Source organism: Labrus bergylta, chromosome 15 (genome assembly GCF_963930695.1).
Source record: "Labrus bergylta chromosome 15, fLabBer1.1, whole genome shotgun sequence".
In the NCBI taxonomy this organism is placed as follows: Eukaryota; Metazoa; Chordata; class Actinopteri; order Labriformes; family Labridae; genus Labrus; species Labrus bergylta.
In genome coordinates this window covers 17,779,648-17,793,033 of record NC_089209.1, presented here as the reverse complement: position 1 = coordinate 17,793,033, position 13,386 = coordinate 17,779,648, and the positions used below count along the sequence as shown (strand labels likewise).

General features: G+C 42.1%; 1 protein-coding gene across 1 annotated transcript; it reads right to left on the bottom strand.

The window, feature by feature from the left end:
* Positions 1-46: 46 nt before the first annotated feature.
* On the bottom strand, positions 47-9,117 carry naa30 (N-alpha-acetyltransferase 30, NatC catalytic subunit). Its single transcript, XM_020632450.3, has 4 exons — positions 8,005-9,117; positions 7,133-7,256; positions 6,823-6,878; positions 47-4,247 (listed from the first exon to the last, which is right to left on the bottom strand). The coding sequence occupies exons 1-4, from the start codon at positions 8,893-8,895 to the stop codon at positions 4,110-4,112; spliced, it is 1,209 nt and encodes a 402-aa protein (XP_020488106.1). The 5' UTR covers positions 8,896-9,117; the 3' UTR covers positions 47-4,109.
* Positions 9,118-13,386: the final 4,269 nt, after the last annotated feature.

The following is a 13,386-nucleotide window of genomic DNA, read 5'->3' as shown; positions in this document are numbered from 1 at the left end:
GTAAGAACTCCTAAAAAACGCTCCAGACAGCAGACAAGATAACCAGTTTACAGCATTAAAAAAATCAAATAATTTATTTCTGTGTTCTTTTTCCACATTAAATAAAAGCTATTGGACATTTCCAGATCAAAATCAAGAGAGGGGACAGGGAGGAAAAAACAGGGGGAACAGAAATCTGACATGCAAAAACACCTTTTGCACCCTTGTTGATGGTTGTGGAGACGACGCAGGAGGCAGTGCAGGCTGCCCTGAAAGACTGCAGGAAGCCCCTTGCTTTGGGAGGTTGCTTGCTTTTAGTTGCACAGCCAAGAAAAATGTCTATCTGACCAACAATCTGGTTCTGGGGGAATTTATGATTATAACACTCAAAATGAAGGCTGGCAGATGTCGCCCCAGTTGAGGACAGAAGTGGGGTGGTGATTGTTAGAACAAGCTTCTTAGATTGCACACTGACGTCCGGGGAGAGGACAAAAAAAAACCACTTCTGACATCTGTGAACACTGAACTGGCACGTCAAGTCAAACCTTACTCCAAATGCATTGTCAGAGAGAAAAAGCTATGCAACAGCACAAGTTATGGCAACAAACTGATAAAGATGACGAAGCCCTTCAGTCTGCGATCTGAACAGAGCTTCTTGGCTCTTGGGGACAGGCTGTAATGCCCATAAACCTAACAGAAAAGCCAGAGCTTCACATGACTAAACGAAGAAGAAAAACAACAGCATTTTCCTTCAAAATCTCAAACACCTCCGCACGGTGACAACAGGTTATTGGGAGAACGATAGGTTAGGTTGTAAGGTTTTATAAATCCTCCTCCATTCATCAGTAGTTGATGGAAGGAAGAAAGGCTGGGACAGTGAGGGGGCACTGAGGAGGGGGATACAAGTGTCCAACACAGTGACCAAAGATTCAAACTTAACCAAAATAAACCAGGAGAGGTTAACACAGGGTGATAATTGAAATATAAACAGTGTCAGAAGAGCAGTGAACAGAGTAGTTTGTGTTTCAGGGTCTAGAGTGTTTCTGAACTGCCCCATAACTCCCATTTCACAGAAACACAAAATAAAAATTGAATCTAAAAAAAATCTACTTAAAGCGTCCCGTTCCCAACAGATGATTCACAAAAAAAAAAAACCCATGCTCTCAAAATATCCAAAGAGTAGAACAATACAAATCTGAAAAAATAAAATAAAAGGTCATATGATCCTTTGCTCCAAATGCAGACACACACTTGCATACACAGGCTGTTATGTGGGTGGCAACTCTGTAAACATCTACTCTCCCTTTCTTTCAATTATTGGCTCCTGGGATCAAACATTTTAACTAAGAGGGGAAACAAACTATGACAATGGATCCATCGATTCCAGAGCATCCGACTACCATGAATGTTTGCTGCGGACCTAAGTGTGTTCTGAAGTCAAACATTTGCAGCTGTTTGTATGCCACATGGCCGTGTCTTACAGTGCTTTCCACTCAGATTATTAAAGGCAGGATGAAAGCACACAGATATCCAATTGCATAATTTGAGACTCTCAAGGAAAATGGTACTTAAAATTGCATTAACAACTTGTATATGTGGGTTGGGTTTTTTTTTTGGACTGTTGAAAAAAGAAAAGAAAAGAGGATTTATTGTCCACTCAACTATTAACCAGACAACCTACGACCCCTTCTACTGCATTACCCATCACCTCACATTGTGGAAAGCTTAAAACAAAGTGTGTGAATTCTTTCTTCCTGTTGTCCTTTTAACGATGCAGGCACAACAAACATAGCCAAGCAGCGTAGAGACACGCTGCCCAGCTCCACTGCTCAATTGTTGTCTTGTATTGTGTGGTCTTTAAAAAACAAAACAGCACCCCATACGGTTTATATACTTAACAGTTTCACAACTACATTTTCTTTTAATGGATGATTTTGACATAATGACGGAAAAAATCTGTAAAAAAAAAAAAAAAGAGTCGCCTCCACTTTAGTCCACGCTGAGCTATTCCCACATGCTTTGCGAAAAGCTGGTGCAACAGACCAGGCGTTAACAGGCTGCAACTTATTAACAAATTTGGTCCCACACTATGAGAAACTGATGCATTTAAAGAAAACAGTAACAAACTGTTTATCAAATAAAACCTTGTGGGATGCTTGCTTTATTGAAAGACTCCATAATTCAAGACAACAAGTGAGCAGCGGAGCTGGGCGGCACATCTCTCTGTGGATTGGAAATGTGTCGTGTCCACACCACAAGGCTGGAATAAAACACAGCACCTAAAAGGATCAGAATTTTCCTGTTCAGGGTCTAAGGAAAGAGATTCACACCGTTGTCAAATAAACAAAGTGACAGACATGGACGCATTCACACGTACACAAACACACCGCAGCAGTTTCCAAAGAAGTGCATCTGACCTTTGTTCATTTTACTTTAAAAACAAAAAGAGGCTGAAGCAGACATTTTTTTTTTGCTGCCATAATTAGTGTGGGTTTGGAACGTCTGGGGTGCATCTTTGACAAGTTCCAGGTTGGAGATATTTAAAATGTTAGCGAGGTTGGTTGTGCATTGAGTTTTAGGGCCCATGGAAGTGCATCATAGACTCAGCCGCTGTTGGGCAGCATGAGGTTATACAGGTGTAGAGTAGACAATCCAAATAAACTGAAAGCGAACACAAGAATAAAATATAATCTGCTAAGAATACTTGTCTATTTTTCCTTTTTTTTTTTTTTTAATCAAGAGATAAACACACACGCACACATTCACAGCACACTCAAAACGGGAATCCAGCATATGTAAAAATTCAACCAGACAAGAACCGGGCCGAGGCTGCCGAGAGACACCTTTAAGGGGGCGAGGTCACTGCAGTTGTGGCTGATAGTGCAGATGAATTGAGTGGCACTTTAAAGAGAAACAGAAGAATCATCTTAAAAGAGTGACACATTTGACCTCAAGATCGTTGGCAAAGAGTCTGTTATTTTCTCTTACTTGGGGAATTTTGCAGCAGCTGGCAGTGCATTTGGAAAAAAAAAAACAGCTCTGAAGAAAAAGGTCCTCAAGAGTACTGTGAGGGTTTGATGATAAGAGATTTAGTGAAGGACACTGAAGCGAAAAGGTGGGCTAAGTTTGAGGCTCTAATGGAGTGATTTCGATCATCTGCTCTGCACCAACATGCTTACACCAAGCACAGCAAGGGGGTTAGCTTGGGACTGGGTTAATGGGCACACGCATACACACTCTTCACACCTTTTCCCCGCACTCACATTAAAATAAATGCATGCATATCTTTACAGGCTTCAGTCCTGGAGGCTGAGGCAGGTGATGGAAAACTGGACAGGATGAGAAACAAAAAAAACAAACAACAGTATTCACATTTCACACAGTCACACACTCTCATAGTGAAAACAAGCACACCACACACATGCACACAAAAACAGGCCACACACTCCTTTATCCAGTAAAATAAAAATAAAACATGAGGCGGTACAAACACACAGTCATACTATAGCTTCTGCATCCACCATCCAAGGTTAAAAAAGAAACACAAAAATAAACTCCACAAATATTTTTTTCTCCCCAGTCTATTTATGCTGCCCTGCTTCCTTGTTTCACGTGGTTTTTGTTTTCCTTAAGTTTGTTTGTGTCCTGTGTTCTTCACGAGGATTTGCTGTGTCCTCACTTGAGCTGCCTCACGACCCGGTCAATGCGGCATCCAAGCATGAAGGTCAAAAGGGTCACCCCGGGGTCATCCTAGAGACCACCCTCACTCACCCCCTTCCTTCTCATCACAGGAAGTATCAAGGGGCTGCTTCATGTGGGGTGTTCATCCTTTCTACCTAAACAACACTTTTTCAGAGCTTGAGGACAAAAACAGGGTGTGTTTGCATGTCTATGTGCATATTCCTCATGTCTGAACACAGGTGCGTGTGTGTGTGAGAGGGTGTGTACTGTGTGTGTGTGTGTGTGTGTGTACTGTGTGTGTGTGTGTGTGTGTGTGTGTGTGTGTGTGTGTGTGTGTGTGTGTATAAGAGTGAAATGACCAGGGCAGAGCTGAGGCTGTCAAGCTGATAGTGTACGAGGTGAACAGCACCGGCTGTCCCGTTTCCTCCCCCTGTCCCGTCTTCGTTCCCCTAGCGGAGCCACAGTTTGAGCCGCAGCGCGTCCACTCCGTTCAGGTAGTATCTGAACAGCCGCTTGTCTCTTACAAAACCCAAGTTTTCGTACAGCTTCAGAGCTGATTTGTTGGTGATTTCGGTCTCCAAAACAACCTGGGGAAACACAGACGGTCATGTCAATATGTTACTGTTAATATCTGTTCTATACAAACTGGTATCAAAGACACTTTTGATCGTTTGGACTCTTGGTGAACACTAACAGTATTTTGGCATGTTATACATTATTGGCATGCTAGCACTACGGAGTTAACCTTAAAAAAAACCACAATTCTCAACCTGTCTTGGTAGTTATTTGGTGTTTCTTGTACGTATACTTCCAAGAGTCAGCTAGCTGTTGTACATAATAACATATGAAAATGAACTGTAAGGTGCATGACAGCTCATGTCCGGTTTATTTGGACAGCTGTAATTGGGCAGAAATACCTTCTTTGCGCTAGCTGCAAATGACACCTTCTAACACCAAAATGTCTCGTATTCTAGTCCTACGGGACTTGCACCTTCATCTGAGCTGAGCGTGCAGTTTCTTTCTGCTGCGAGGCTTTGTGCTGCAGTGAGCTAACAAGAACATCGAGCAGGCATTATTTTCACCTGCAATGGTGGGAATAGTGCTGTACACATCAAAACAACATTAAGAATGTTGGCAGTGTGCCGTCAAGCTGTGACGGAGTGATGAGAAGCAGACATAGCAGGACCCTAAAACTGAAGCTACATTCAACTATAATGAATGCCATTGCTAACAGTGGTGATTGTCCTACTGCGACAGATCACAGGTCTTCCTTTTAGACATATTAAGCACCTAATTTTAGCATATTCATCTCAATGACACAATGCTTAGATGAAAAAATAAACATCCTAAATGGTTGGGGGGGCACTCCTGTTAATACAAATCATTTATATTAAGAGTAAAAGACATTCACCTTACAGGATTCAACACAGCTTCATACTGGACAAAGAAACTTTCTTTAAAGTGATCAACAGAAAGATTAAAAACATAATCAAGAGTACCCTGAGGACATATCGACAAGGTACAACAAATCAAGGACCATAGAATAAATGGCAAGCAAAGAAAATCATCAGTGACATACAGACCATGATAACGACCATGCTGAGTTAAGTATTTCTGATCAACATCGTATTTTGATAACTTCTTCACTTCTGAGTAGGTCTTATCGTCCATTCATCGTGCAACAATTTCCAAGCCACATGCTTCTTGTAAACATGCTTGGCAAATGTGAACCACGGCAGTTACTCCTTATTAGAGGCGGAAGTAGCTCAATTCTTAAACTTAGGTTGGGAACCGGAGGGTAGTATGCTAATTGGTCAGGTTGCTGGAGAGCGGGGCAGTTCACTTCCTTAGCAAGGGACCCTGACCAACCGGGGCGCCCTCACTCTGACATCTCTCCATTAATGCATTCATGTGGGGGTCTATGCGAGTGAGTAACATGTCTACCAATAACAAGAGCATAAACCGGAATTTCCCCTCGGAGATAACTTAGTATATAAAATAAAAAAGTTGTTATCTTTCGGTATGAGTGTGTCATGGCTTTGTAATGTAATTAGATGAGCTGTTTTTCCTCTCTGTGCCTTTAAAGTAGATCAAATTGAAGTTTACTGTCATTGGATAATTTATTTAAAAGCTAAACAGTAATGGAATCACAAAAGCTAAGCAGGATTTTGTTGTCAAACATTAGAGGAGATATATTTGGGTCCGTTTTAAGAAAAGTGATACATCATTGGTACCGCTGTGATGTTTCTGCTTCCAGGACTTACTGTAAGTTATGATGTTTCTATCCATACAGAAACCTGCCTGCTGATACTCAGACACTAAAGATGAAAAAATGCAACGTGCTGCACACTGTATTTTCACAGTTGCTCTAATCATGACAAATACATTTTAATAAAAGCCTGATAGCCAAATCAAAACCAAGAAAAGAAATACTGTGATGAATTACAGTAGCAGTTCTTTGCAGTGTACGTTTAACACAAAAATCTAATTTCCATCTCAAACATTTGGAGATTTCAAATTATTTCAAAACCTTCTGTGTGAAAGAAGCAGTGAATGCGTTTATTCAGAGAAATGAAGAGCGAGAGAAAAAGCTTTGAGTAGCGGGGATAGTGAAAGGCTTGAAGGAGCTGCCAATCAAACCGAGGTTACCAGCTAAATGAGATATGTGAAGGACAAAGCAAGAAATGAGGGCCTTGAATACAAGCAGGTCTCTTCATTTCAGGGTTTTTTCTTTTAGCTCCTGCTTGCACAGAGACTCCGTGTCGAGCAAGAAAAGGTTTTCAGTAGCACTGACAATGGGCCAAGACCAAACTAAAAAACAAAGAACTAAAGGAAAATGTAAACAGACGGTTAATTTGAAAAAAAAGAAAAATCATTTACAGACGTTTCAATTTTTGTATTGAATGTTTTTCTGAAGGATTTTAAATTTTTCTTTTTTGTCTTTTGTTTCTTTAGCAAGACTGTCCTTTCATCAACCGTATACATGAACATTGTGAGGAAATACTCTGGCACACAGTTTGAATGTGTGCCAGTGTCAGGCATAAAGCCCATGCATGTTAGCATTAACCCTTTAGTATGTTTCAGGCTTTTCTCTTGATGTAAAGAAAGGCATGCAAAGTGAATGAGACATCCTGCAGTAGGAAGGGGTTTCATGTGTCTTACCTCGTCACAGTCACCCTCCACCATGGCATAGATGGCCTTTTTAACTAGATTAGTACCTGACAGAGAAAAAGTCAAAGTCAGCAAAGGCATAAAAATAACAAAACATACACTTTTGAGAAAACTCCACATGGGTTTTTCTATTTTTATGCCTTATAATCTGATATTATTAGAAAGGCAATAGGTAAAGTGTTGCACATGAACTCAGGCTGCCTAACTTTTCTAAATTTAGCATTTGCATAAAGAGATTTGGCTTTCAAAGAAACCAGAAAATACGCTATTGGCTCTACATTGTGCAGAGTCAATATCTCACCGATGCTTTTCCTTCTATGTTTTGAGTCCACGGCCAGCATGGCGATGTAGCCACGGCGGAACATCTTCTTGTGCATGTCAAGCTTACATACAATGGCTCCGACACACTCCTGCTCCACCATGGCCTGCAACACATACACACACACAGATAACAGTAAGTTGTCTGCTGGGGAGGTTACTAAAAGGTTAACAGGAGTCCCTGTAAATCAGCAGTCATTCTGCAAGTTCTGCTGGCTCTCTGGGCTGACCTCTGACCTTTATTTCATGACACTTCCTCTTATGTCACATGCGGTGTTCCAGATAAACTGGGAAGTTTATGACCTTGAGGCTCAGAGGATAAACAAAGCAAAGACAGAAAACCCTGACTGGACATTGTAAGTACAAGAGGAAATAACTTCTTGAAGTCCATAACTTTCTACTGAATATAGCTTCTCAAACTCCGCCTTCTCCTGAATTGCTGAAAAGTTTGACACGACAACTGAAACGCGAACTGTAAGAGACGTTGTCATGGCAGTGAAATCTTTCTTGATAGGACAGCTGAAAATTTAGTCTGAAAGACTTTTACAGAGGAGTATGAGCTGTAGCTGAAAAGGAAACAATAGAAAACCTCAAAGCAATGTTCTTTCAGTGAGACATTAATATATGTGGTTGTGTATCTTTTGTACATATCAGCACTATGCTTGGCTGCCTCTGACACACTGACAGGTGAAAGCATGCAGTCACACCCAGCCCAACTAATGGTATGCAGTTTCAGGTAACTAAAGTCCATCAGCTAGAAGGAGGGTGGCTCTCACAAAAACATATGAATGGAAAAAACAGGTTTAAAGAGGGAATACTAAACTATTTTCTTCAAGGTGTCAGTGTGATACTCACCAGAAAGCAAAGCTGCGGCCAGTTGTGGATGAAGTACCTGTATGTGTAAATTGAATAAGGCTCAGACAAGTCCTTGGTGATCAGTCTCATGATCCACGGCATCTGCAGCTCAGACTCGTAGCGGACATATCGGATGCCGTGGCTGTCCTCCTCCTCCGCCCGGCCGGGAGAGCCGCTCAGGTCGAGCCGGGCGAGCTCCGCGGCCGGCGGCTGGAGCTGCTGGTCGACCGGGCTGTGCTCTCCCCCGGGCCCCGCCGCGTCCGTCGGCTCGTCACTCGGAGGTCTCGGCGGCTCCATGTGGTCAAACTCGTGTTTCTCCTGGTTTTCCGGGTGGCTGCGGGCCGCGTCAGTTCTCGAGAAACCGGGCATCCCGTTCATGGTGTTGTTAACCAGGGGAGAGTGACTGCTGCCGTTTTTGGAGAAGGGGCTGTGGCCTTCCTGTTGGCAGAGCTCACTATTGTTTCTCCCGGCTGGAGCCTCCTCGCTGCTGCTGCCGCCGCTGCTGCTGCTGCAGCAGCAGCTGTCACAGTTGTCCACGGACGGTCTCGGGTTGTCAGGCCGGCTTCCTGCGTGCTCATGGCTGTCAGTGTCCTCTGCGGAGCTCGACAAGCCGTTTAGCTGCTGCTGCTCTCGGGCTTGCGTTTTGAGGTGCAACGCCGCCGGGCTAACTCGAGCTAGCATGTTCTTCTGGTTCTTCTGAACGGACGTGTGGGCCTCGCTTACCAGAGGACACGTCTTCCCTGTGTCGGTGGGTATACCGTCCTCCCTGCAGCAGCAGACCGGCTCTCCGTCTCCCCCCGCCGGCTCCGCACTCCCAGCCCCGGGGAAAGGAGGGATTTCAGCCGGGGATGCGGACAGTGCGCTACTAGGCCCAGGCGGCACTGTGGCCATCCCACCGCATTAAGGAGGAGATTCACGCTTGTAAAACGTCGAACACAATCTCATCGACAAAGCCAAGACATAAACAATGAATAAACAATCGAGTAAACCGAGTATTACATAAATACACCGGGTTTAAGGGCGATAACGTATCCGCTCCAGACGCTAGTCGCTGCTTTCTCCTCGATTTCCCTTCTGCCGGAAAGTGATGTCGCAGCAAACGCCATTGCAACAGTAGGCAGATACGTTTTACGACAGTGGTGTAACGTATGACAGAGGCGAGTACAGTTCAGACACTGTAGTGCAAGAACCACAGACTGTAAATATTAGGCAAGATTAGGAACGTGCGAACAATTCATAGACTGGTTGTGTAGCAAAACCAGTAAGAAACATGCCATTATATCCCAATAGCATTATTTCTGTCTCGTTGAAAAACAAATTATTGACTTAATGGTGAGAGTATTGCTAATTTTTCATTCACAAGTCTAAATTCATGAAGACTCCACTTATATTCTAATGTTACTTTTAATTAAATTGAACTCTATACTAATTCCCTTAAATTCATGAAATCCAATTGTGCCAAATATCTCACTATTTAAAATTGACCTCAAAATGACATTTCTTCATACGTTTGTCTTTTTTATATATTTGTTTTCATTGTTTGTTTATTTAAATATTATATACCGTATTCTGTCATTTGTGCTATGATTTTATTTAACTATATTTCTGTTTCAGGGAATTCTTGTGAATGTAGTAAATGTGTGCATAACTAGGCTACGATAAAATGAAATAAAATAAGAATTGCACCAGAAAAAATGTGCTTTATGGGCTTTTATTTGTTTGTTTCATGTATTGTATTAACAGGATATACAAATAACGAGCTTGAGCACTGTCTCTAGAACAACATTAAAAAAATTATTCACAATTATAGAAGAAGAGAATACAGGCCCGGAGATGTTTTGATAAGTTTTATTTTTATTTAATCCTCATCGTTCTCCAAAAATCTTTTAATTAAGGCGAAATCATCAACTAAATATATCTACATGATTGATATAGTTCTATTGAAAATCAGTCATATGCAGAGACTTTGTTATCATAGTTTTATTTGTTATTCAATAGCAATAAGACCTAAATAGATCATTCTCTGGCTGAAATTGAATGTGTTTTTTAGTCTGTTATAAATTGGACTACTTTAATTTGAAATGGCTTCACAAGGACAACTGATCAAAACATCCTACTGAAATTTGTCAGTAAGTTTTCTTGTTCTACTTTCCCACCAGCCGGGGGCGCCAAGTTGGTGGTTCATTTGAAAAATGTGTATTTTTATTTTCGAACAACACTGCTACTTCTCCATTAGATGTCGCCAGTAGATCATTATTAACTGCCATCATTTTTATTGGCCAGGCTTCGTCCTGTTCACGTACACCAAGTTTGCTTAGAGGAATGCAACTTTATCTGTGATGGCTGAGACTTATTGATTTTTTTTTTTTACAAATTATAATATACTGTTTCGTTTTTGTTTGATTCAAAGTAATACAGGGCAGACCACATCAGTCAAGACTTTTAGCTGTCATGCTTTGAGCACTATAACACATTGGTATGAGAACACTTGACTTAAGTGTTAACAAAACTACCCAATAAACCAAAAGTTTATTTATCTACTTTATGAACAATAGTAACGTTTATTTGATGCAACTCAAAACAATACTCAATTTCAAGCTGAATAATTCAACATCTTTAATTATGTTTGTAGAACATTTGCTCTGTATCTGTCATGTGGTCACAATTTGGATGATGATTTATTCTCAATAAAGTTGTCAATTGAAATAAATACGTGCTTATTTCAGAAATCAATGTTACAATTTGGCAGCCAAGGATAGGTACTGGGTAATTGTTGATAATTTCCTAACACTCTCACAAAGCCTATTGTTGGCTTTCTTCTTAGACGCTTAAGAGAATGGTAAATATTTTGGCCAATTCTGCCCAAAAATAGCAGTCAGGTTTGAAATGTGAACTTTACAACCCAACCTGCAGGCTTGTGTTGGTCCAGGTTTATCTGCAGAAGGATGTAAAACATCCTAGGTGGCAGTGTTACTCTACTGAGTTCTCAAGCACATATGTACTCAGTGGAGGATATTTTGCATATTTTAGTTTGTTTTTTTCAAGCCCAATAGCCCAATATAGCAAACTTGGTTGGAAGGAGAAACGGATATATGGATGGATGGAAATAGATAGATAGATGGAAATAGATAGATAGATGGGAATAGATAGATAGATAGATATGTAGATATATAGATATGTAGATAGATAGATAGATAGATGCTTGACATGTTTAAAGAGGCAGTGTCACACTTTGTAGATATGTGTCACAGAAACGGAGAGATAGACGGAGAGAGAGACGGCCCTTTGAAAGCTAAGCCTCAGGCTGAGAACTCTCTGAAGAGCTGGAATCAGACATGCACAATCAGTTCCCCTCTTCAAATCTCCTTTACAGGCCTATCTACTTGAACAGGCTTCTCTTAATTACTTTCTCTATCACTTAGCGAGCGGTGCCTGCCTGGGACGCGGAGCAGCAGCGTCTTGCCAGAGACACTTGGCTGGTTTGAACCCATATTCAGATATCTTCTTTCTCACAATCCTGTCCCATACCTTTTTTTCCCCTTCCCTCTTCTTCTCTTTTCTCCCCCCCCCCCCCCCCCCCCTCCTGCTTTCACTCCTCTTGTCTTTCCGTGGCTCTCCCCATCCTGCCTCTATTCCCTTTTCCAAATACCTCCAGGGTGTCAGTTGCGTCATGTGACTGGTGTGCTTGTGATTACAGCAGCTGGCATCCACACTCATCTATGAGGAAGAACCAAAATACCTTTAAAAATGTTGTAAAGAACAACATTGGTCCATGAGTGCTCAGAGAAGAGTGACAGCTCTCTCAGGACAGTCTAGGCTGAAATGACACCCAAACATCCTCCTTCTTTAAATGTCTTGTCTTCTGTCTTTCAAACCTGTCTCTTGTTTTAGAGGCCAAGTTTTTGCATCTCCTCCTTTCCCCCCCTTCTCCTGCCTGTCACTTTGGCTCGCTCCCTTCACATCCCTGTCCTCCTCCTCCTTATTCTTCATCTTTTTTTTTTCTTCTGTCTGGCGTCTGGTCCACTAGAGCTGTATTTAATTAGTTTCTGTTGGGTTAATTAGGGGGGTAAAGTTAGGGGGTCAGACTACAACAAAAGCGGGTCAGGCTGGACGGATGCAGGTGCTCTTGTGCGGTTGCCAGATTCCACCGTTCAGATTAAGATGGCTGAAAATTGTCTCAAGTAGGAGACAGGTTTTCCACCAGATTTGGGATGCAAGCTTTCTTTATATTCATAATGGGATCATTGTACTTAAAACATTTAAAAATCTCATCTTTGCATTTTCCCTAAATGAACACCTTAAAGTCGAAGGACTTCAGCTCACTTTCATGTCTTCATGTCTCCCTCTCATATTACCCTGGCACCCATCACACACAGCTGATCTAATGTATGGTGCCTTCAAGTGATCTTTCTGCCAGTCTGTTTCCATACAAGGTACTGTGTCGTCGTATCGCTCCCAGCACTCAGTCCATTATTTTATCCCGGCATGGCAGCTATACCCTCTCCTTTCTGTTTGACAGTTGTCTGTAGAATTAAAAAACATGTGAATAAGACATCAAATGACCACTCCAGCCAAGTTAAGTATACATAAAATGGGCACTTTAAGGCCTGTGAAGTGTACATCAAATGTTTAAATGGTGTGATCACATAAATGAGAAAAGCATTATGCTTTGCAGAACGCCCCAGTCTGCAGGACTTTGAAGGTCACCTGGGTACTTATTGTACTTATTGCATGCATTTACAACTTAAAACTGCATTTACGTGGTTATAAAGAGGGTTTGTGATAGATTAAGGACAAATATGCAGATTTAGAAGTGGAACTTTGAACGCAAAGAAGCAGAAGAGCCAAAAGAGACAGAATATGACCTTTTCTTCCATTCTGTAGAGATGAAGAGGGAGCAGATGAACTGATATAAGAGGGGAGGAGAGAAGAGAGAGGGGAGGAGAGGAGAGAAAAAGGGCATCTCTGGCATGGCTGGAGACCCTCAGTGTGTGAGAGTCCTGGGGCCCTTTAGACAGGCGCCAGCCCAGCAGGGAGGCAGAGACAATCGCGCAGCACCAGATTCAATGCAAGGGAGATGGAGGGAGATGAGGAGACACCGAGGGGAGGATGGATGGAGGGAGGGAGGGAGGGAGGGAGGGCATGTTGAGGGACAAAGAGAGCGGCTGAGAAAGGTGGAGGACATGACAAGGAGACGAGTAGACAGGTAAGAGCGAATGAATAGAAGAAACAAGTCAAAAACATATTGATGGCGAGGGAGGAAACGGAAAAGTGTGACTCAAGAGGAGGAGAAGGAGTAAGTGGAAGAAAGAGTGAGCGAGGTAGAGATAGCACGTATTCCCTCTGTTACAGTCTTTATCATCGGCCCAGATCGTGGTGTAT

Excerpts from the sequence above, each read along its gene's own strand:
- naa30 (XM_020632450.3), bottom strand. The coding sequence starts at position 8,895 with ATGGCCACAGTGCCGCCTGGGCCTAGTAGCGCACTGTCCGCATCCCCG. Across the intron at positions 7,257-8,004 it reads GGCCGCAGCTTTGCTTTCTG|GCCATGGTGGAGCAGGAGTG; the intron begins GTGAGTATCACA and ends TATGTGTTGCAG. Across the intron at positions 4,248-6,822 it reads TGGAGGGTGACTGTGACGAG|GTTGTTTTGGAGACCGAAAT; the intron begins GTAAGACACATG and ends GTGTTTCCCCAG.